Here is a 20,525-nt window from a genome sequence, read left to right on the forward strand (position 1 = left end):
AAAAAGGTTAAGAATCTCGGTGCCAGGACATAAGACCTCGAGGGCTTAGATCGGACCCCTCAGGGTTTAATGGGTGCTTTCTTATGCATACAGAGGTTCTAATCTTCAGGAAGGTTCTTTCTTAGACATTATCAGTTACGCCCATTTTTCCCCAGGCGGAAACGAGGAAAGAAAAAGGGGCTCGCGGAACGCAAGAGTCTCTAAGTGCTGCGGACACTACGGAGGAGCGATTCCAGGCCGAGAAGCGAGCGAGGCGCCAGGAGGCCAGCGCCGGGCACGGTTCGGCAGCGCCGGCAGGTTCGCATCCGCGCGCGGCGCGGCTCGGGGGCGGCGCCGGGCTGCGGGCCGTGAGAAAGCCGGCTCCCGCGGCCGGTCGCAACGCTCCCGGGCGCGCAGCTCCGCCCCACGCCGCCCGGCCCCGCCCCGGCCCGCTGCGGTCGGTATTGTCCGACGGTTCCCGGCGTCCCTCGGTTCCCCTCGGTAGTTGTCGGCAATGATCGGGACTTTCTGACGTGCCCCCTGCTGTCTCTCGGCCGCCGTCCCCGCCACCGCCACCTCCCCCCCCTCCCCGCCGCTCCTCTCCCCCTCCCGGCAGCCGGCCGGGCCGGAGCCTCCGGTGCTACGGGCTGGGCAAGATGGCGGCCTTCGGGATCCTGAGCTACGAGCACCGGCCCCTGAAGCGGCCGCGGCTGGGGCCTCCCGATGTGTATCCTCAAGATCCCAAGCAGAAGGAGGTGCGTGCATTAACCGGGGCTCTCGCCGGGCCGGGGCCAGCGGTCAGCCCGGGAGGGGAGCAGCGAGCTCTGCGGGAGGAGAGCCGGGGCGGGGCGGCTGGCGGAGCGAAAGTCCCGAAAGGGGCAAGAGTAAAGTGGATGGCTGAGCGTGGGACCCGGAGGGCAGGGGGTGCTTCCCGGGGTGCATGGGGGCCGCCGGAGGGGCCGCGCTGCACGCGCCCCCTGCCACGCGCCCCTCGGAAAGTTGTGTGAGAGCCTTGCAGAGCCGCGGCCGCGGCCAGCTCGCCGGGGAGCGGAGATGTGCAGCGAGCGTGGGGTGATGGGGGATCCGAGCGACGGTGGGCGCCAGGGTGGGGTCCACACGAATACCGGGGCCTACCTCGGAATAACAACCCGAGCGGCTCGCATCCTCCTACCTTGCCCGCTCCCCCGCCCGCCCCGCCCCCTCCTGCCGCCCATTCCCACCACCCAGCGCCCGGGGAAACAAAACGCTACAATGTTGTTTTCCTGCCTCAGGACGAGCTCACGGCCTTGAATGTGAAACAAGGTTTCAATAACCAGCCTGCGGTCTCTGGGGATGAACATGGCAGTGCCAAGAACGTCAACTTCAACCCTGCCAAGGTGAGAAAAGTCTGCCAGGCTGAAGGAAAAGGCTGCAAGAATCTGAGAAGGAGCAAAGGCTCCGGGTCAGGAAGACTTCCAGGGCCGACCTAAGTGGCTGAGTTTTCCTTTCTAAGCTACTGCTCCCACAATGCTTGTCGCTGGCCCTGCGGAGGCACGACCACCTCTCTCCCCTTGTTTTCCCTCAGATCAGCTCCAACTTCAGCAGCATTATTGCAGAGAAGTTACGTTGTAACACCTTCCCGGACACTGGGCGCAGGAAGCCCCAAGTGAACCAGAAGGACAACTTCTGGCTGGTGACTGCACGATCCCAGACTGCCATTAACACCTGGTTCACTGACCTGGCTGGCACCAAGCCACTCACACAACTAGCCAAGAAGGTGAGAGATCGTTCCCTGCCCTCAGGCCTAGGAGGTCAGCATGGGTACCAAGTACCCTCCTAGGCTCACATTGAGCTGATTGGCTGCCAGCTCGTGGGGGTGGTAGAAGTCTCATGATTTGCAATGTCCCATCAGGTCCCCATTTTCAATAAGAAGGAAGAAGTGTTTGGGTATTTAGCCAAATACACAGTGCCTGTGATGAGGGCCGCCTGGCTCATTAAGATGACCTGTGCCTACTATGCAGCAATCAGTGAGACCAAGGTTAAGAAGAGACATGTCATTGACCCTTTCATGGGTGAGTAACTCCTAACACTGGGGGTCCCAGCACTGATCGCTTTAAGGAGTGACTGACCTTTGGCCATCTGTATTCCTTGCTTCTGCTCGTACGGTGCCTTCTCACAATCAGTGACCAGTGGCTAGCTGGGGTGTCTACTGTGTGTGTGTGCTGGCCTGTGACAATGACCAGCACCTAACCCCTGCCCTTCGGGAGCTTGCAGTCCAGTAGGGCTGCCAAGGCGTGTGGGCGAATCCCATCATTAAATATGGAAGGCAGTGTGTGGCAAAACGGGAGGCAAAAGCTGCTTTGAGACTTCAGTGGACAGAAAGATTACTTTCTTTCGGAGACCCCTGGGAAGGCTTTAGGAAGGTGGCATTTGACTAGAGCCTAAGAGGATAGATAGGATTTAGGACAATAGTTGTCCCCGCTGATCCGGGGACGGATGCATTCCAAGACCCCCAGTGGAGGCCTGAAACTGCGGAGTGTTCGAGCCCTCTAGATACTGTGTCTTTTCGTGAACATACAGACCCATGATAAAGTAATTTACAAGTTAGACACAGAGAGGAAAGACAGTAACAAATAAGAAAATAGAACAATTGTGACAGTATACCGTAATCAAAGTCGTGTGAGAATGTGGTTTCTGCCTCTTGAAATATCTTATTGTACTGTACGTGCCCTTCTTGTGACAATGTGAGGGGACACAGTGCCTCTGTGATGAGGTGAAGCGAGGTGAATGACGTCTGCGTCGCGGCGTAGCGTTAGGCTGCTGTAGACTCCCTGTGTCACAGAGCCCGATGGTGTCGATGGTTGGGGAAATTTAACATTTTTGGACCACAGTTGAGTGTGGGTACTGAAACCGCAGAAAGAAAAACTGCGGATGGGGGGGCTACTGCATGGAGATTGGGGACGAGGCAGGGGAGAGAACGTGTTCTAAGCAGAGGGACAGTATGTGATAGCCCTTTTCCCGCCTTTCCCTTAGAATGGACGCAGATCATCACGAAGTATTTGTGGGAGCAGCTGCAAAAGATGGCTGAGTACTACCGGCCGGGGCCGGCGGGCAGTGGGGGCTGTGGTTCCACCATAGGGCCTTTGCCCCATGATGTAGAGGTGGCAATCCGGCAGTGGGACTACAATGAGAAGCTGGCCATGTTCATGTTTCAGGTAGGAAGTAGGGCCTGTCACGTAGGGACATTGTGTTGAGCCTGATCGTTCACTTTGCTGGTAGAGAACGGAATCCGCCTGCCACCTCGCCCCAGTCATGCTTCTCTCCATCCGGCCATTGACTTTACCTGCTTCACCTCTAATAGTCCCTGGGCCAAACTAATGCTCCCACCACCCCTGGTACCCACAGGATGGCATGCTGGACAGGCACGAGTTCCTGACCTGGGTTCTCGAGTGTTTTGAGAAAATCCGCCCTGGAGAGGACGAATTGCTTAAACTGCTGCTGCCACTGCTGCTTCGAGTAAGGCTTGGGATTTGGGGGGTTCAGGGAGGATCCAAGGAGGGATGACACGTCAGTGCACGGTCCCTTGGAGAGAACTGAGGCTTCGCTCGTCCCGTCTTTGCAGTACTCTGGGGAGTTCGTCCAGTCCGCATACCTCTCCCGCCGCCTCGCCTACTTCTGCACACGGAGACTGGCCCTGCAGCTGGACGGCACCAGTAGTCACTCGTCTCATGTCATGTCTGCTCAGTCGACAAGCACACTGCCCACTGCCCCTGCCCCTCAGCCCCCAACTAGTAGCACACCCTCCACGCCCTTCAGCGACCTGCTCATGTGCCCTCAGCACCGCCCCCTGGTTTTCGGCCTCAGCTGTATCCTTCAGGTAGGCTGGATGTGCCCAGGGGCGTACTGAGAGGCATCCCGACAGGAGCTGGGTGCGTGTCCTGGAGAACGGGGGTAATCGTGAATTGGAGGGCAGAATCGGCACCGGCTACTTCCTTGGGGGCGATTGCTTGTCATTCATGGGGGCTTCATTCCTTTCCGCCTAGTTCTCTTCTGGGGCCAAGTGGTAGGGCCGAAGGCTTTTAGGAGAGTGGGGACGGGGAGGGCTTCAGGGATGGAGTGATGCCACCCAGGGACTCAGAATCACTTTGGATCAGAGCTCTTAAGGCCTGGCCTTGCAATGGGTGGGATTCTGGGCCGGAAGCCCCGGTCACTGAGTATGGCTTCCGGTTCCTGTCTGGCAGACCATCCTCCTGTGCTGTCCCAGTGCTCTGGTCTGGCACTACTCGCTGACTGATAGCCGAATTAAAACCGGCTCACCGCTTGACCACCTACCAATCGCCCCCTCCAACCTGCCTATGCCCGATGGCAATAGTGCCTTCACTCAGCAGGTAAGTCGGACCGATTGCCTGGTATCCCCAGATGGGGAGGCGAGGCCCAGTTGCAGTTTCGGAAGTAGCGACTCGTAGTGTGGCACTGGAGCCTGGGGCCCTGGCCTCTTGTCCGCCTTGGTACGTCCTTAAAGCCATCCTTTTCGATGTCGCAGGTCCGTGCAAAGTTGCGGGAGATTGAGCAGCAGATCAAGGAGCGAGGACAGGCCGTCGAGGTTCGCTGGTCTTTTGATAAGTGCCAGGAAGCGACTGCAGGTGGGTGCCAGGGGACGGGTAGTAAGAAGGACGTTTGGGGAAAGGGCGGGGTGGCGAGGACACATGGGTCTGAGAGCCGGATCACAGCAGGTCTCCGAAGGTCCCCTTTGCCACTTTCACTGCACAGGCTTCACCATTGGACGGGTGCTCCACACTTTGGAGGTGCTGGACAGCCATAGCTTCGAGCGCTCTGACTTCAGCAACTCCCTCGACTCCCTATGTAACCGAATCTTTGGCCTGGGCCCTAGCAAGGATGGGCACGAGGTAAGCAAGAAGGGACAGTGTGTGAGAATAAAACAGTGCGGGGAGGTGTGGCGAGGCATGGGGGCCACGGCGGCTGAGCAGAGAGCCGACTGGGCCAGTGCGCGTGAGGACGGGACCCATTCTTTCAGAAGGTGGAGCTTGGTTTCCGGCCCCCAGCGCTACTGTACTCACCCCTGTCCTCCTTTGGTTTCCAGATCTCATCAGACGATGATGCTGTGGTATCACTGCTGTGTGAATGGGCGGTCAGCTGCAAGCGCTCGGGTCGGCACCGTGCCATGGTGGTGGCCAAGCTGCTGGAGAAGAGACAGGCAGAGATTGAGGCTGAGGTTGGGGGTGGAGATCAAAGAGTGTGCTTGGCCGGTGGGGCGGTGGCAGGCGGCTGGGGTCGGTGACGCTTGAGCTGGTAGTGGGACCAAAGTGGAAGTTGTGACGCTAAAGAAGTGCTAGAGAGCCGCCGCGGGAAGTCGAGGACCACAGGCCAAAGTAGAAAGCAGTGGACCGCGGTCGGAGCTAGAGTCACCATGAAGGCTCCAGTCGGGAGGCGGAGAAGAACGTGGAGGTCGCAGGGGCAGCGGGAGTGCAGAGCTGGGGGCGGACGCAAACGGGCGGTCCCCCCCGCATTGCGATGACGAAGGAGCGCGAGACGGACAGAGCAGGCCTGCAGCTTGTCCTCTCTTACAGCGCTGCGGAGAATCCGAAGGCGCCGATGAGAAAGGTTCCATCGCCTCTGGCTCCCTTTCTGCTCCCAGTGCTCCCATTTTCCAGGATGTCCTCTTGCAGTTTCTGGACACACAGGCTCCCATGCTGAGTATGGACCCCTGCCACCCTCTGCTTACCTCGGCCTAGACTCAGTTACCTGCTACTGTCATCAGAAAGCATAATCGAGGGCCTTCTGGTATATATTTCTGTCTCGGGCTCTACGCAGAGTGACTTTTGGACATGATTCTAGTCTTTGGTCATCTTCTAGTTTAACGGCGTAGAGAAAAAGAATAAAAACCAGAAGGTGCCATCAAAGCATTGTCACGGATTCTTAGTGGCAGAGATGCCCTATTCCTTGATGAGCTGGGGGGGGGGGGCAGGAGGTGGGGTACCCCACCGCGCTTCGTCCCCCAGCAGTTTTTGGCTTGGGTTTGTCCACGCGTTGTTTTCGGTGGCTCTTCCTGGCTTGCGCCCGCGGAGCGTGCCTCGGGCGTGTCCCTGCATCGTGCTCCCCTAACTCGGCTCTTCTCATTGCCTCCCATCCAGCGGACCCCCGGAGTGAGAGTGAGCGGGTGGAGTTCTTTAACTTGGTGCTGCTGTTCTGTGAACTCATCCGACACGATGTTTTCTCCCACAACATGTACACTTGCACCCTCATCTCCCGAGGGGACCTTGCCTTTGGAGCCCCTGGGCCCCGGCCTCCGTCTCCCTTTGATGACCCTGCTGATGACCCGGAGCGCAAGGAGGCCGAGGGCAGCAGCAGCAGCAAGCTGGAGGTGAGCGAGCTCCTTCTGGCCTGCGACGGCTTCCTCTCCTGTTCCCATCCTCCTGGTCCCCAGAGTCCCCCAATTATGAGGGTAGTGTCTGCTCAGTGCCTCACGGTCTACCAGGCAATGTCACATCGTTCTTTTCCCTTTGCTCCCCACAAACGCCCTATGAGGTACCTGTATCCCCATTTTTAAGCTGAAGGAAACAGGTCTGTGTCGTTAAATGCCTGGTCAACGTGTGAATCTGGACCCCCAGGCTTTCTCCAGTACGGTCCCCTCCCTCCAACTGCCCTGCCACCTTTCCTAGATGGGGGAGCAGGTCCCAGGGGATAAAGTCCCTGCGCTTGTGTTTTGTGCCCTCAGGATCCGGGGCTCTCGGAGTCCATGGACATCGACCCGAATTCCAGCGTGCTGTTTGAGGACATGGAGAAGCCTGACTTCTCGGTGAGTCTGAGCCCACCGTGCAAGACCCCAGCCCCCGAGGCCCCATCACGCCTCCTCGTGTCCCCCAGCCCTTGTGTCCTCTAAGCGGCCCTTCCTCTCGCCTTTCTCAGCTGTTCTCCCCGACTATGCCCTGTGAGGGGAAGGGCAGCCCGTCCCCCGAGAAAGCAGACATTGAGAAGGATGTGAAGCCGCCCGCCAAGGAGAAGCTAGAAGGGACTCTCGGGGTCCTGTACGACCAGCCGCGCCATGTGCAGTATGCCACGCACTTCCCCATCCCCCAGGTACTGCTCCCGGCGCCCGGCCCCCCGCCGTCTTGAGCCCACGGATGTTGCCACCTTGCAGAGGGGTTGGCGCCGTTCTCGAGGGTGCGGCGCCTGGCAGTGCCGGAGCACCTGGCCGCCGAGGGCGTGGGCGCGTGCTCGTGAGAGGAGGGACGGGACTGGGCCCGGGTGCGATGGTGCCACCACACTGCATGCAGGAGGAGTCGTGCAGCCACGAGTGCAACCAGCGGCTGGTCGTACTGTTTGGGGTGGGAAAGCAGCGAGACGATGCCCGCCATGCCATCAAGAAGATTACCAAGGACATCCTGAAGGTTCTGAACCGCAAAGGGACCGCGGAGACTGGTGGGTTCCCGGCTCCCCCGGCAGACTTCCCTCGAAGGGCGCCCTAGGCAGTGTTCCCCTCCGCAGCGCAGGGTGCACCTGGTCACGTCCCAGTATCCTGTCTCTCGGGGTCCGCTGACGGCTCTAGTCCTTTTGAAACTTGCCCCCTTTTCCCCCTCTGCAGACCAGCTTGCTCCAATTCTGCCTCTGGACCCTGGAGACCTGACGTTCTTAGGTACCTCGCAGTAAACCCGAGCCACCCGCCCTGCTCCCCGCTGTGTGCCTCTAAGGGCCACCTGGTCTCCCCTTCGCCCCGCCCCCCATCCTCCCTCTTCCCTCCCTCCCCTGACCCCGTTCCCTCCCCACCTCCCCACCCATAGCATCCTCCCCACACCCCCCTTCCCCAGCCCCAGTCAACTAGTTATTTTCCCTTTCCTGCCTGGTCCCTCTCAACCGTGCCCTCAGGTGGGGAGGACGGGCAGAAGCGGCGCCGCAACCGGCCCGAAGCCTTCCCCACCGCCGAAGACATCTTTGCCAAGTTCCAGCACCTTTCACACTACGACCAACACCAGGTCACGGCGCAGGTGCAGGCCTCAGCCAGCCCTTGCCCGCACTCTGGCATCCTGTCCCGTTTCCCTTCCCTCGCCGTCCCCCCAGACAGGCTAAGCCTCCTGGAGTCATGCCCTCCCACCACCATCCTTCCCCCCCCCCTCGCCACCCCCAGCTCACTCCCACTGCCCTCGTCAGGTCTCCCGGAACGTTCTGGAGCAGATCACGAGCTTCGCCCTCGGCATGTCCTACCACCTGCCTCTGGTGCAGCACGTGCAGTTCATCTTCGACCTCATGGAGTACTCCCTCAGCATCAGCGGCCTCATCGACTTCGCCATTCAGGTGGGGGAGTCGGGGCGATGAGGGTGGCGGAGGGGGTTGGCCATGCGTGCAGGGCGCGCAGCTCAGGACTCGAGCTATGGGCCAGAGCCCCAGGCTATTCGGAGGGGCAGGAAGGCCATCACAGGAGCCGAGACACGGCAAGAGAGGTGGCTCAGGTTCTCCCTGGGGTGGTTCGGGAGGGACTAGAGTGAGGCGTACAGACTGTCCTCCCGCTGTGAACTTCACACACCTGTGTCCTGGACCCCGGGCGCATCACGGATGCAGTCAGTGCCATTCATAGAATCAAGGACAGTGGCCCGTGGCAACAGTGCCCTCCCGCACCGAGGCAGCTCCAGTGGGGGTGGGCGGAGCCTGGCCCCACCACTCTCTCTAAAGGCAGGGGCCCCTCCACAGCGCGGGCCACGTCTCATTCCGCACCCCCACTCACTCTGCCAGCTTCTGAACGAACTGAGCGTAGTCGAGGCTGAGTTGCTGCTCAAGTCCTCAGACCTGGTGGGCAGCTACACAACCAGCCTGTGCCTGTGCATCGTGGCCGTCCTGCGGCACTACCATGCCTGCCTCATCCTCAACCAGGACCAGATGACACAGGTCTTCGAGGGGTAAGCGGGGCTCCAGGGGCACCGGAATGCGGGCGGAAGGGCCTGTGAAAGGGCACATGGCTCTCTCACTGTGGGAAGCGCATGCCATTGGCGGTGGGGGGAGGGTTGTATTGCCAAGAGACTTGAATCTATGTCCTGGTACCTTCACGCCCCAGCCCCTGCACATGATTCGGTGACCCTCCTGACCTTGCCCCCTCATGCCAGGCTGTGCGGCGTAGTGAAGCATGGGATGAACCGGTCAGACGGCTCCTCTGCAGAACGCTGTATCCTTGCTTATCTCTATGATCTCTACACCTCCTGTAGCCATTTAAAGAGCAAATTTGGGGAGCTTTTCAGGTAAGAGAGGTGGGAGGTAAGGGGTAGGGAGAGGGACGTCGTCCCGTCTCCTTCCCATTGGCACCCGCCTCAGGAGCAGAGCGCATTCCCGGGACCCTGGTCTCTCTGCAGGGGCGCTTGAGGTCTGTCCTCCACATGCTCTTGGGTCCTGAGAGCGGGCCTTCCTCCTCGCCGGCCTTGCCCCAGCCCACCTGCGCGGGCCCACACCCCTCCTCCCTGCCTCCAGAGGCCCCTGCGCCTCCTCCCTGGGTTCCTTCCTTGCCCTGTCTGCTTCGTCCCAGCTCCCTTTTTCTTGTCCCAAGGTCCCTCGTTGCTCACTTTCTCCTTTCTCCTTTTCTCCCCCTCACCGACCATCCCTCCACCTCACCAGACCTTCAACACTACTATCTCCTTCCCCCACCCCTGCAGCGACTTCTGCTCCAAGGTCAAGAACACCATCTACTGCAACGTGGAACCGTCAGAATCCAACATGCGCTGGGCGCCCGAGTTCATGATCGACACCCTGGAGAACCCGGCAGCTCACACCTTCACCTACACGGGGCTGGGCAAGAGTCTGAGCGAGAACCCTGCTAACCGCTACAGCTTCGTCTGCAATGCCCTCATGCACGTCTGCGTGGGGCACCATGATCCCGATAGGTAATAGGGCACACTGAGTGGGGGACAGGCCGCTCCGCCCCCTGTGGGGAGGGACGAGATGGCCGCAAGGTTCCGCAACCTTGATCATCACAGGGTGGAGAGGAAAAGTCAGTGAGTGTGAGGTTCTGCGGAACAGTTTTTCCTGAGGGCATTTGGACTTCTCTCCAGGGTGAATGACATCGCGATCCTGTGTGCAGAGCTGACGGGCTACTGCAAGTCACTGAGTGCGGAGTGGCTGGGGGTCCTTAAGGCCTTGTGTTGCTCTTCCAACAATGGCACTTGTGGCTTCAATGACCTCCTCTGCAACGTGGATGTGAGACATGGCAGGGGCCTGCTGGGGCATGGGGCACTTAGCAGGGCGGGGGTCTGGTCAGCGTACTCAGGGTGATCCAGGGACACGGTTTTGTAGAGTGGAGGCACTCTGTCTCCACACTGAGTCATGATGTCTGCCTGCTTCTTCCTCCAGGTCAGTGACCTGTCTTTTCACGATTCCTTGGCGACTTTTGTCGCCATCCTCATCGCTCGCCAGTGTTTGCTCCTGGAGGATCTGATCCGCTGTGCCGCCATCCCTTCGCTCCTTAATGCCGGTGAACTAGCACTCCGGAACCCCTAGAATTTCAGGACCCCAGATTCCGCTGCACACTTGCTGGCTGCACTCTTAGCACTCAGTGTGGGGCTCCCTGGCGTCATCAGAGGCCGGTCCCGTTCTGTGCCTCGGTCTGGGGGAGCCTTTTTCTAACCCCGGCCTTCCCTTCTTGCGAGCCTTCCAGGACGTCCCCTTTTTCTCTCCTTTTGCCTGACCTCACCTCCTTTTAGTCATCCCCCACCCACTTTCATCCTGTCTGATCGGCTCCATCTTCCTTTTTTTTCAGCTTGCAGTGAACAGGACTCCGAGCCAGGGGCCCGGCTTACCTGCCGTATCCTCCTCCACCTTTTCAAGACACCTCAGCTCAATCCTTGCCAGTCAGATGGAAGTAAGTGACCCAGTCTGAGCTACTCCACCCCCCTCTGGCCTTTCTACTTTGCCTCGCTGACTTCAGCTCCCTCCGCAGACAAGCCCACTGTAGGAATCCGCTCCTCCTGTGACCGCCACCTGCTGGCTGCCTCCCAGAACCGCATCGTGGACGGCGCTGTGTTCGCCGTTCTCAAGGCCGTGTTTGTGCTCGGTATGGGGGGAGGAGGGGTGCGGGGCCAGAGTGTGTGCAGGGTGGAGTGCCAGCTAAACTACAGAGGGCAGTCTTTCTCTGCCCCGAAGGTGGTCTTCCAGACCTTTGGGGAGGAAGTGTATTTCTGTCCCGTGGGGAAGGATTCGGGGAGTCGCTGCCTCTGTGGGTCCGGGGTGGCTGTGCGCACAGTGTTCGGATCTCACGGTGCTCTCCCTATCTCCCGCCCGCGGACCACAGGGGATGCGGAACTGAAGGGTTCAGGCTTCACGGTCACAGGAGGAACAGAAGAACTTCCAGAGGAGGAGGGCGGAGGTGGTAGTGGCGGTCGGAGGCAGGGTGGCCGCAACATCTCCGTGGAGACAGCCAGTCTGGATGTCTATGCCAAGTACGTGCTGCGCAGCATCTGCCAGCAGGTCAGTCTCCTCCCCCAGATGCCTCAACGTAACATGGTCGCGCCACCTCCCTCCTGCACGCCGTGTCTCTCAGCGGCCCCCAGCCCATCCCCCTCACTCCTGACCCCCTCCCTGGTTGCCCCAATCCCCTGATGATCGGCTTCCTCAGGAATGGGTAGGAGAACGCTGCCTGAAGTCGCTGTGCGAGGACAGCAATGACCTACAAGACCCAGTGCTGAGTAGCGCGCAGGCCCAGCGCCTCATGCAGCTCATCTGCTACCCCCACCGGCTGCTGGACAGCGAGGACGGGGAGAACCCCCAGCGGCAGCGCATCAAGCGCATTCTACAGGTAGGCCACGGGGACGCGGGCCTCGGCGGGCGCGAGGCGGCCCTTGCCCCGGTGGGAACATGGGAACCTTGACGGGAAAAGAGCGGGAGTTGGGTGGGAAGGCGAGCAAGGGTGTGGGTGAGAGGCGCTGAGAAGCGGCTCCAGCCTGGCTGTAGGAGGCGAGGCCAAACAGTCTGTGCTCTAGAGTCTGCTGTCGGGCAGGGCACAGCTCTGGCCAGAGCAGGGCTGCGGCTTATCAGAGCAGGCAGAGCGTCTGGGAGGCCCAGTTTGCCGCCTGGCGCGTTTGACAATGTGGTCCTATCTCAGTGATGAATGCGGACACCACTGAGTAGCTGCTACCCACGGTGCTGGGTGCTGTGCTCGGTACTCCGTGTGCATTTTCTCATTTAATCTTCATGACCCAAAAAGTAGGTTTGAGTGTCTCTGTTGGACCAGTGAGGAAATCGAGGCCTAAAAAGGTTAAACAACTTGCCTAGGGTCACAGGGCTAGCGGGCTGAGTCAGTGTGAGGCCAGATACATGCGTGCCCTTTCCACTTTGTCACTGACATTCCGGTGAAGGCTGGAAAAATAAAGCCATCAAGGTAAAGGAATGAGGTGGCTTTAGATCAGAGCACATAACGCCCAAGAGAGATTAGCTAACAGTGGCCTTGGGGTCTATACAGGCTTTCAAGCAACTGGCTTGAAATAGAAAAAACAGGCTTAGATTTCAATGTCAAGGGTTCAGGTAAAATGTTAAGTAGAACTTCCTGGTGCTAAGGGGTGCGAGGCCCTGGAACAGGAAGCCGAGAGAGACGAAAGCTGTTCCAGAAGCACTTTTAAAATAGGAGCGATTTAGGATTATTTAAGTGTAGTCTTTCTTAGAGCCAGGCCCGTATAAGTCTTTTTAGGTATATGATTTAAAGTTATGACAGATCAGGAACTGGCTTTGGGGGCATGAGTGGCTGTGGTGACATGATGATGACCAGTTTGGGCGTGGGGTCTCTATCACAGAACTTGGACCAGTGGACCATGCGCCAGTCTTCCTTGGAGCTGCAGCTCATGATCAAACAGACCCCAAACAATGTGAGTGGTGCCCGGGCCCACGTGTCACGAGCGGGGCCGCTGTAAGCCCTGGGGAGTGTGAGATAAGAGAAAACGAGAAGGCAGACGTTTGGAGCCAATGATAAGGGAACTGGGCCGGGAGCGTCGTGGCTCTGAGCTCCGGGGAAGGTTGGCGGTGCTGGCCACGCCTGTGAGGACCTGCGTAAAGGAGAAGAGGGGAGAATGGGAGCAATGTGCAGGTGCTGGGGGACGTGACCCCCAGTGGAGCGGTGTCCCCCAGCCTCCCACCCACCTGCCATCTCTCCTTCCATCGGTGCCTCCCCTTCTTCCCAGGAGATGAATTCCCTCTTAGAGAACATCGCCAAGGCCACCATCGAGGTTTTCCAGCAGTCGGCGGAGACAGGGTCATCTGGAAGTGCTGCGAGCCATATGCCCAGCGGCAGCAAGACAAAGCCCGTGCTCAGGTGGGGGAGACCGTGTCAGCACCTACCCCCTTCCGCGTCCCTCTGCCAGCAGTGACGTTGTGATGTCAGCTGCATGGACAGAGATGCCGGGCGCGGCCATCGGGAACGAGGAGGGTGGACTGTCCCACCCGTGCCCGCCTCCTCTGTAACCCAGTGCACTGCGTGTGTCGTCCAGCTCTCTGGAGCGCTCTGGTGTCTGGCTGGTGGCCCCTCTCATTGCCAAACTGCCCACGTCAGTCCAAGGGCACGTGCTGAAGGCGGCGGGGGAAGAGCTGGAGAAGGGCCAGCACCTGGGCTCCTCCTCCCGCAAAGAGCGCGATCGGCAAAAGCAGAAGAGGTAGGGTGGCGCCGGGGGCCCGAGGGTGGGGAGCGGCAAGGTCGAGGCCAAGGGGCAAAGAGAAAAGCCATGGCGGAGCGGGGAGTCGGACGGCAGGAGCGCGCGTGGCTGGTCTGCAGCGCGCCATCTTGCTCTTGTTCTTGTCTGTCCTCCCCCGGTCTGCAGCATGTCCCTGTTGAGTCAGCAGCCCTTCTTATCCCTGGTGCTGACGTGCCTGAAAGGGCAGGACGAGCAGCGTGAGGGGCTCCTGACCTCCCTCTACAGCCAGGTGCAGCAGGTACAGGTGACCGGGCCGCGGAGCGGGGGGCGAGGGCAGAGAAGGGTGCACCCAAAAGGCCCCCGTGTGCACGGAACCTTCACTGCTTGCCCATGACACCTTGGTGCTCTGGAGTGGAGACAGGGTCATTGAGCAGTGTCATATTCGTCTCCTTGTTTCTGTGTTAGATTGTGACCAATTGGCGAGATGGCCAGTACTTAGATGATTGCAAACCGAAGCAGCTAATGCATGAGGCCCTCAAACTGCGGCTCAACCTGGTGAGTGGGAGCCGAGGCCGAGAGGAGGGGTGGGGTCGGTCTGCCAAGGGTGAGTGCGGGGGCCCAGGCTATTCTGGGGCTTCAGGCATTCGCCCAGCTGTCCCAAAGGATGCGGGGCCCGAAGGTGGTTAGGGAGACTGGGTCCTGGCAGCGACTGTGCCTCAGTTGTCCTTGGTTCTGACTGGGCCCTAGAAGACCTGCAATGGCATTTCAGAACTTTGAATGGAGTCCTGGATGTCCTTTAGCTCATGTCCTGTCATTTCACAAGTAAGGAAACTGAGGCCCAGAGACGGCGCCAACTATTAAGTCATTGGCCCAAGACCATGTAGCCAATCACAGGTGCAACTGGAACGCTGACCTCAGGCGTCCCAAGTCCACTCAAGCCAGGTTCCGATCGAGCCGTCCCTTAAATGCCGGGCTTCGCCCCGCGCAGTCCGACTGAGCTGTCGCGGCCCCGGCAGGTGGGCGGCATGTTTGACACGGTGCAGCGCAGCACCCAGCAGACCACGGAGTGGGCCGTGCTGCTCCTGGAGATCATCATCAGCGGTACCGTGGACATGCAGTCCAACAAGTAAGGCCCGTGCCGCCCCCCGCCCGCGCCGCTCGGAGGCCTTGGGGGCGACGTCTTGGGCACTGCGCCGCGGCCACCGCGAGGCCTCTGGCCACCTTCACCTGTCTTTTCCCCCTTCCACCCTGACTTCTGCCTCAGCGAGCTCTTCACCACGGTGCTGGACATGCTGAGCGTGCTCATCAACGGAACCCTGGCTGCGGACATGTCCAGCATCTCCCAGGGCAGCATGGAGGAGAACAAGCGTGCTTACATGAACCTGGTGAAGAAGCTGTGGGTGAGAGGCTCGAGGGACTGGAATCTTCTTAGCCCCTGTCCTCTGACCTCGCGGTGGCTGTCCAGCCTTGGGGACTTTGCTCTGGTCAGAGCCTCCACCCTTCCCTTCCACGTTTGTTTACTTTGTTATTCACGCAGCAAAGATTTACTGTCTCCTTCCTGCCGGGCCGTGCTGTCCCCTGAGACCTCCCCTCTCCGCTTCTGTATCCTTGAACTCATGTCCCATGTTCCTGTGTCTGCAGAAGGAGTTGGGGGAGCGCCAGTCAGACAGTCTGGAGAAGGTTTACCAGCTGCTGCCGCTGCCCAAGCAGACCCGCAATGTCATCACCTGTGAGCCGCAGGGCTCCCTCATTGACACCAAGGGCAACAAGATTGCTGGCTTTGATTCCATTTTCAAGAAGGAGGCAGGTTCCTTTGTCTTTCTGGCCCCCTCACCCCGTTTTCCCCTCTGGACAAGAGCTGTCAGGCTGAGGTGTCCACGGGCTCTGGGTGTTAGCTCATCACTTCACCCGCCCTACGCTCCTTCACCCCATCTCAGGAGTCTCACCCTCTTTCCTCCGTCTCTCCCTCACCCCCACCCAGGGCTCAGCACCCCTACCCGCCTGTTCACATAGCACCTACTTCTCAGCTCCCCACCCTCTTCTTCCCTCTGCCGTGCCTGCCTCCTGCCCTCCGCCCCTGCCCGCACCCCACCCTCTGTCTTGCTGACAGCCCATATGTCCTCCATCTCTGCACAACTTTGTTTCCCTTCTCTCCGTCAGTTGCAGTATTCGTTGAGTGGCCAGACCACTGTGCGGAGCAGAGAGGTAGAGGAAAAAGAGGGTGCAGACTTAAAACTCCGAGGCCCCACCCACGGGCGGATGCAGTCTCGCCCTGGCCCATCTGTGTCTGTCTTTCCGTCTCTCTCGTTCTCACTCTCACTTTGCCTGTGTCTCTCCGTCTGTCTCTCTCTTCCTGCTCTTCTCTCTCTTGTTTCTATCTGTTCCTCTGAATGTTGGTGTCTCTCTCTCTCTCTCTCTGTCTCTCTGCTGCCCCCACGATCGCCCTGTCGCCTCTTTCTCTCTTCCACGTGCATGTGTGGCGTCCGTGTCCACCTGTCTTTCTCTCGGCATCTGCCCTGAACCTGCCCGTGACTTTCTCTGATGGCTAGTGGGTACTTCTCCTCTCCTCCGCAGCTCACTGTTTCTCATTTTTTTTTCCGGAGCAGGGTCTACAGGTTTCCACCAAACAAAAGATCTCCCCCTGGGATCTGTTTGAGGGCTTGAAGCCGTCAGCGCCACTGTCCTGGGGCTGGTTCGGCACAGTCCGGGTAGACCGGCGCGTGGCCCGTGGTGAGGAGCAGCAGCGCTTGCTGCTGTACCACACGCACCTGAGGCCCCGGCCGCGGGCGTATTACCTGGAGCCACTGCCGCTGCCGCCGGAGGATGAGGAGCCCCCCGCTCCTACCCTGCTGGAGCCTGAGAAAAAGGCTCCGGAGCCCCCCAAGGCCGAGAAGCCTGGGGCTGCTCCAGCCAGCACTGAAGAGCGCAAGAAGAAGTCTACCAAGGGCAAGAAGCGCAGTCAGCCGGCCGCCAAGACGGAGGTGACTGCCGCCCCTTGACGCTTCTTCTGCAGCTCCCCTCACGATTCTGACGTTTTTGGCTTGTGGGCAGGGGGGTGGGGCAGGGGTGCCCTTGGAGTCCACCAGGGCGACCCACTGCCCGGCTCCCATCAGTCCTGGCACAGCTCACCCCAGTGTCAAGTGTCGTCCCCTTCCTGCTCTGCCGTCCCCGCAGGACTACGGAGTGGGCCCCGGGCGGAGTGGCCCCTACGGTGTGACGGTGCCCCCAGACCTCCTGCACCATGCTAACCCTGGCTCCATACCCCACCTGAGCTATAGGCAGGGCTCCATCAGCCTGTACACACAGAACCAGCCGCTGCCTGCAGGTGCGTGCCCGCGTGGAGCAGGGCCTTTCTTGGGCACCCCTCCCACCTCTGAACTGCCAGGGGGAGCAGGACACCGAGCAGGGGCTGCAGGGCCGAGGAGCCCAGAGAGCTCAGCCTGCTCTGCTGTCCAGGTGGCCCGCGTGTGGACCCGTACCGGCCCCCGCGCTTACCGATGCAGAAGCTGCCGGCACGGCCCCCGTACCCTGGAGTGCTGCCTGCCACCATGACGGGCGTCATGGGCCTGGAGCCGTCCTCTTACAAGACCTCTGTGTACCGACAGCAGCAGCCTGCGGTGCCCCAAGGACAGCGCCTTCGCCAACAGCTCCAGGCAAAGATAGTGAGAGGGGCAGTAGGGAGGGCCCTCGGGGAGAGGGGCATTTGAGGGTCCCAGAACTGAGGAGACGCTTGGGACCTTCACAAGGACGCGCCGACCAGGAGATTCGGGGGCCGAGATGGCGGAAGGCATTGCCCGAGGTTGACTTGGTCTCCTTTCCCTCTTCAGCAGAGTCAGGGGATGCTGGCCCAGTCTTCCGTGCACCAGATGGCCCCCAACTCTTCGTACGGTTTGCCGACATCCCAGGTGAGGGTCAGGCCGGGGACGGTGGGGATCCGAGGCCCTCTGACCCGCTCACTGTCGGCCCTGACGCTGTCCCCTTACACCACCCAGGGCTACACTCCTTATGTGTCTCACGTGGGATTGCAGCAACACACGGGGCCTGGCAGCACCATGGTGCCATCCAGCTACTCCACCCAGCCTTATCCGAGCGCCCACCCAGCTGCCAACGCTGCTCTTGTAGACCCCGCTCGCCACCTGCAGCAGCGCCCCAGCGGCTACGTGCACCAGCAGGCCCCCACCTACGGACACGGGCTGGCCTCCACTCAGAGGTACCCGAGGGAGCGGGGGCCGTAAGGACATTGGGGTGCAAAGGAGCACCCGATGGGGTGAAACCTGTGCCAGGAGCTCATGGGGCCACTCAGACCTAGGGATGTCAAGAATACTTACCTGGCTACAAAACACCAGAGCTGGAAGGGACCCTCGCGACCCATAGCCTCACACTTCCTTTCCCAGCATTTCTTTGAGGCCCAGAGAGGGGAAGTCGTTTATGACATGATGATAAGGGACAGTCGGGAGGACCTGAGGCTGTCCTTTACTTAGCAGTGTGGGTTAACTGCCCGTTGTGTGGCCAGTGCCATCTTGGGCCTGGGTGGGGTGAGGAAAGATGTTTCCTCGAAAACTACCACCTCGTCACCCCAAAGAATTGTTCCTCTGGCTGGGGAGATGAGACTTAGGCAGCGGAACACTCCAGCACAGTCTAAGATGTAAGCAGGTATGCAGCTGTGTGCTGCGAAGAAACATGGGGACCCGGGAGAAGTGGGGTGCTACAACGGTGGGCCTGAGTCCTCAGAGCAGGCATCATGAGGGAGGCCAGACTTGCGGTGGCCTTAGAAGGATAGCCGTGCTTTGGATCTGTGCAGAGGAGGGGACAGAAAGCGGTTGCAGGAAGAGATGGGGACCTGCCTGAGTGGGGTGGCTGGGAGGACAGGTAGGAGAAGAGGCTGGGTGGGGGTGAACCCCGTGGCAAGGAAGCGGTGGGGGAGGCCAAGCGTGGGCCGGAGGAAGAGCGCTTTGAATGCACAGTGGACCACTGAGACCGTGTCCCCAGAAGGGCTCTTGGGATCAGGAAGGTGACGTGATGCTTTGGGCACGTCATGAGTTGAACATGTGGGCAGCACACATAGGGAAGGTGCCAGGAGGCTGGAGACGGGCCTGGCCAGTGTCCTGTGCTGGGGTGACGCAGGTGGAAGGCGCAATAGAAGTAGGTTGTCGGTAAGCCGCGGACGCGTCACTGGGGAGCAGTGCCGAGGACAGGAGCCTCAGTGGCCGTTCATAAAATCCTCGTTCCGGGTGAGGACTGCTTCATGTGGGAAAATAGCTAAAACAGAACTGAAAAATCCCTAAGTGTGAAGTTACGGGCCACTAGGATGGGCTCTTGTCTTTGCCCCTCACTCCCTGACCTCGAACGCCATCTGAACCCAAAAGGGGCTCTCGCGCTCGGTGACAAGAGGCCTGAGTGAGATGGCTCGCCCACGTGTCTTGCTGGTCAGGCCCCGGGCCTTCTGTCTGCCTCTCTCCGGCCCGTGGCTTGACGTCTGGGCCTCTGCGTGTGTTAGGTTCGCACACCAGACACTGCAGCAAACACCCATGATCGGCACGCTGACCCCGCTGGGCGCGCAGGGCGTCCAGGCTGCCATCCGCTCGGCCCCCATCCTGCCTGAGCAGCAGCAGCAGCCACAGCAGCAGCCACAGCAGCAGCAGCAGCAGCAGCCGCCGCCGCCGCAGCAGCCACAGCCGCCACAGCAGCAGCCGCAGCAGCAGCAGCAGCAGCCGCCGCAGCCGCAACAGCAGCAGCAGCAGCCGCAGCCGCAGCCGCAGCAGGCGCACCAGCAGCAGCAGCAGCAGCAGCAGTACCATATCCGGCAGCAGCAGCAGCAGCAGCAACAGATCCTGCGGGTAAGTAAGGCCTGGGGACCTCACGGGGCCCGAGGGCGACGAGAGGCCCAGACCCCTCCTCCGGGTTGTGCCGCAGACAGACGGAAGGTGGACGGAGGGCCGCGGACCCAGAGCTCTCTCCACGCCGCCTGTTCCCCGCTCCGCGTCCCTCCAGCGCTGGGCTCAGCGGCTGTGCTCTCCTGAGAAGTGCCTCGTATGTTCCCGCAGCAGCAGCAGCAGCAGCAGCAACAGCAGCAGCAGCAGCAGCAGCAACAGCAGCAGCAACAGCAGCAGCAGCAGCAGCAGCAGCCGCAGCCGCCGCAGCCGCAGCCGCAGCCGCAGTCGGCCCCTCCCCAGCCGCAGCCCCAGTCCCAGCCCCAGGTAGGTGCCAGACCACAGCCCCGGGCTCAGGGACAGCCGTGCAGGTTGGGCGCGCAGCCAGGGGACATCGTGCTGCTGGACAGGGGTGGGAGGCCAGACCGGACGCCCTCAAAAGGGGTCGGGAGATGAGGATGGACGAGAAAGTGGAACGTCCGAGCACAAGGTCGGAGTTCGATCTCGCGCTTGCCGTGTCCGCCTCAGTTCCAGCGGCAGGGGCTGCAGCAGACGCAGCAGCAGCAGCAGACGGCGGCCCTGGTCCGGCAGCTCCAGCAGCAGCTCTCCAGTAAGCCCCTTCCCTGCATTCCGGCGGCGCCCGGGGAGGTCCCTGCCACTGTCCCTGCTTGGCCTCGCAGCCCTGAACTTGTCTGCTTGTTCGCAGATACACAGCCGCAGCCCAGCACCAACATATTTGGACGCTACTGAGCCACCTGGAGGAGCTGCTTGGGCACCGGATGTGGCCCCACCCTGTCCTCCGAATTCCCTGTTCCCTTCCCGGCCAAGCACCAGGGGCGGTTGGGGCTCTTCTGTCAGGCTCCTGTTTTTAATAATTTTTTCGTATTTTTGTTAACGTGAGGCATCCAGCCGTGGGGTTTTGTATGTTATTTATATAGAGGCCCCAGAGCTGTTGCACCCAATACACGGAGCTTCTTTGCAGACGGTGCGTGTGACGTCTGCGTATCTGGGATGGGCGGGGCCTCGGGGAGCGCGGCTGAACTCCCAGTTCAGAGCCGCCACTCTGTTCGGATCATCCCAGTTCAAA

The 20,525-nt window shown here is 60.4% G+C and overlaps 1 protein-coding gene across 2 annotated transcripts; it reads left to right on the plus strand.

Annotated features, from left to right (window-relative positions):
• Window positions 1-409: 409 nt before the first annotated feature.
• On the plus strand, window positions 410-20,419 carry MED12 (mediator complex subunit 12). Of its 2 annotated transcripts, XM_036226853.1 has the most exons (45): window positions 410-734; window positions 1,251-1,355; window positions 1,544-1,735; window positions 1,871-2,030; window positions 2,992-3,173; window positions 3,364-3,474; window positions 3,581-3,835; window positions 4,200-4,346; window positions 4,502-4,601; window positions 4,729-4,865; window positions 5,060-5,191; window positions 5,547-5,673; window positions 6,111-6,340; window positions 6,695-6,775; window positions 6,886-7,056; window positions 7,254-7,398; window positions 7,562-7,612; window positions 7,843-7,961; window positions 8,125-8,268; window positions 8,704-8,867; window positions 9,072-9,203; window positions 9,612-9,839; window positions 10,008-10,152; window positions 10,306-10,426; window positions 10,712-10,813; window positions 10,892-11,005; window positions 11,243-11,418; window positions 11,567-11,746; window positions 12,738-12,809; window positions 13,122-13,252; window positions 13,428-13,589; window positions 13,755-13,866; window positions 14,034-14,123; window positions 14,585-14,694; window positions 14,833-14,968; window positions 15,210-15,371; window positions 16,175-16,549; window positions 16,743-16,893; window positions 17,025-17,221; window positions 17,396-17,473; window positions 17,561-17,778; window positions 19,066-19,405; window positions 19,625-19,765; window positions 19,967-20,048; window positions 20,145-20,419. In XM_036226853.1, the coding sequence occupies exons 1-45, from the start codon at window positions 636-638 to the stop codon at window positions 20,186-20,188; spliced, it is 6,651 nt and encodes a 2,216-aa protein (XP_036082746.1). In that variant the 5' UTR covers window positions 410-635; the 3' UTR covers window positions 20,189-20,419. The 2 variants fall into 2 exon arrangements, with proteins under 2 accessions (XP_036082746.1, XP_016006324.2); XM_016150838.2 differs by lacking the exons at window positions 16,743-16,893; window positions 17,025-17,221; window positions 17,396-17,473; ... (3 more) ...; window positions 19,967-20,048; window positions 20,145-20,419 and having other exon boundaries at window positions 636-734; window positions 15,729-16,309.
• Window positions 20,420-20,525: the final 106 nt, after the last annotated feature.

Source organism: Rousettus aegyptiacus, unplaced genomic scaffold, assembly GCF_014176215.1.
Source record: "Rousettus aegyptiacus isolate mRouAeg1 unplaced genomic scaffold, mRouAeg1.p scaffold_m13_p_9, whole genome shotgun sequence".
Classification (NCBI taxonomy): Eukaryota; Metazoa; Chordata; class Mammalia; order Chiroptera; family Pteropodidae; genus Rousettus; species Rousettus aegyptiacus.